Source organism: Austrofundulus limnaeus, unplaced genomic scaffold (assembly GCF_001266775.1).
Source record: "Austrofundulus limnaeus strain Quisiro unplaced genomic scaffold, Austrofundulus_limnaeus-1.0 Scaffold1445, whole genome shotgun sequence".
NCBI lineage: Eukaryota > Metazoa > Chordata > Actinopteri > Cyprinodontiformes > Rivulidae > Austrofundulus > Austrofundulus limnaeus.
The window spans coordinates 51,589-53,227 of record NW_013953847.1 but is presented as its reverse complement, the minus strand read 5'-3'; the positions used below and the strand labels follow the sequence as shown (position 1 = coordinate 53,227).

General features: G+C 53.1%; 2 protein-coding genes across 2 annotated transcripts in view; both read right to left on the bottom strand.

Annotated features, from left to right (window-relative positions):
* The window catches only part of LOC106535418 (kinesin-like protein KIF16B), a gene marked incomplete in the record, with an annotated part of 37,573 nt that overhangs the window by 15,765 nt on the left and 20,169 nt on the right, over positions 1 to 1,639 (bottom strand). The window contains 2 exon segments of the mRNA XM_014032417.1: positions 326 to 414; positions 487 to 569. Coding sequence (XP_013887871.1) covers positions 326 to 414; positions 487 to 569 — 172 coding nt within the window.
* LOC106535420 (ESF1 homolog) lies at positions 959 to 1,635 on the bottom strand (the record flags this gene model as incomplete). Its single annotated transcript, XM_014032419.1, is given in 3 exon segments — positions 959 to 1,100; positions 1,223 to 1,336; positions 1,396 to 1,635. Coding segments are annotated over 3 exon segments (468 nt in total), but the record flags the coding sequence as incomplete, so codon positions are not given.

Here is a 1,639-nt window from a genome sequence, read left to right as displayed (position 1 = left end):
CATTTTCACAGTTCTGTATTTTTCCACTGCAGGTCTCAAGAACCAGCCGCAGGTCCTTCTTTAGAACTCAGAACAACATAAAACATCTGATTCATAAACATTTGTATATTTTAACTATCAGCTGCTTCAGGTGGAGGTGGGCTGACCTTCAAACTGTTTCCTGTTTCTAAGAAAAAGCTTTATTCTGAGGATAAAGGAGCTGACTCAGCAGAACCTAGAGTCTAAGACCAGGACTGAAGTCTAGATGCTGAAGATGAGAGCAGCTCAGGCTGGATGCAGATGTTAGATCATCCAGCAGTGCAGCAGCTGGAAGGAGAGGACTCACCCCGGGTTGTAGAGCATCACTGTGGACAGGTTCTCACAGGACTTGGACAGGTCCGTCATGGACAGGCTGAAGGTGGACAGCAGGCCACTCTGAGGAGACAAGAAGTTCATTAGATCCCTCAGCCTGGGAGCGGTCTAAGGAGGTCCAGGTCCACGTCTCACCTTGCGTTTCTCCCTCAGCCTGGCCGCCTCCTTGGGGTGGTTGAAGCGAAACATGTTGGTCCGACCGAGCAGAATAACAGCACCTGACCGGAGCAACAGCCAGAATACTTTATTAATGACCTGAGTCTGAGGGGAGGGTTCTATAAGACAGGGTTTACAGAGGGACAGGTCTGTCTTCATGTCTACAAACAGGGACAGGTCTGTCTTTATGTCTACAAACAGAGACAGGTCTGTCTTTATGTCTACAAACAGAGACAGGTCTGTCTTTATGTNGTCGTCCTGACCTCACCTGTCCTCACCTGTCGTCCTGACCTCACCTGTCCTCGTCCTGACCTCACCTGTCCTCGTCCTGACCTCACCTGTCGTCCTGACCTCACCTGTCGTCCTGACCTCACCTGTCCTCGTCCTGACCTCACCTGTCCTCGTCCTGACCTCACCTGTCGTCCTGACCTCACCTGTCCTCGTCCTGACCTCACCTGTCCTCACCTGATGTCCTGACCTCACCTGTCCTCCTCGGTGTCGTCCTCAGAGTCTTCAGGTAGTGCTCTCAGCTCTTGCGGCCCCTGCGACGCCTCCATCTTCAGCCTGTCCTTTCCAAACTCTGAGGGGTACACCTGTCAGAAGACCCACAATGCACTGCGGTTATTCAGGTGACTCTTCACCCTGAGTTCAGTCTGACAGGTATCAAACATGGTCTTTAGACCCTGACCCAGTTCTGGACTGGGAGCAGGTTTACCTTCACAGACAGCACGGCGCCACCTTTAGGGACGAAGGAGCTGAACAGGACCAGCAGGTCTTTGGCCCTGATCCGGTCCCAGTCCATGTTACAGACCGCCAGTCGAGTGGAGACCTGGAACAGAACCAGGGTTAACACGGGCCAAAGCCGGGTCCAGAGCCACATGGACCCACCTGGTCACTCCTCAGAGCGTCCTTGCACAGCTCCCCCCAGTCGTGTTGGATCTCCTCTTCCTCCTGCCTCAGGATGTTCTCGACATCATCATCATCATCATCATCGTCTTCGTCTGAGCTGGTCTCCACGTTGCCCTGTCCTCGGGCCAGATCAGGTCCACTGTCAGATCCAGACTCCTCGTCTTCAGATCCACTGACCTCCTCCTCCTCCTCATCATCGTGATCATCATCATCATCATCATCA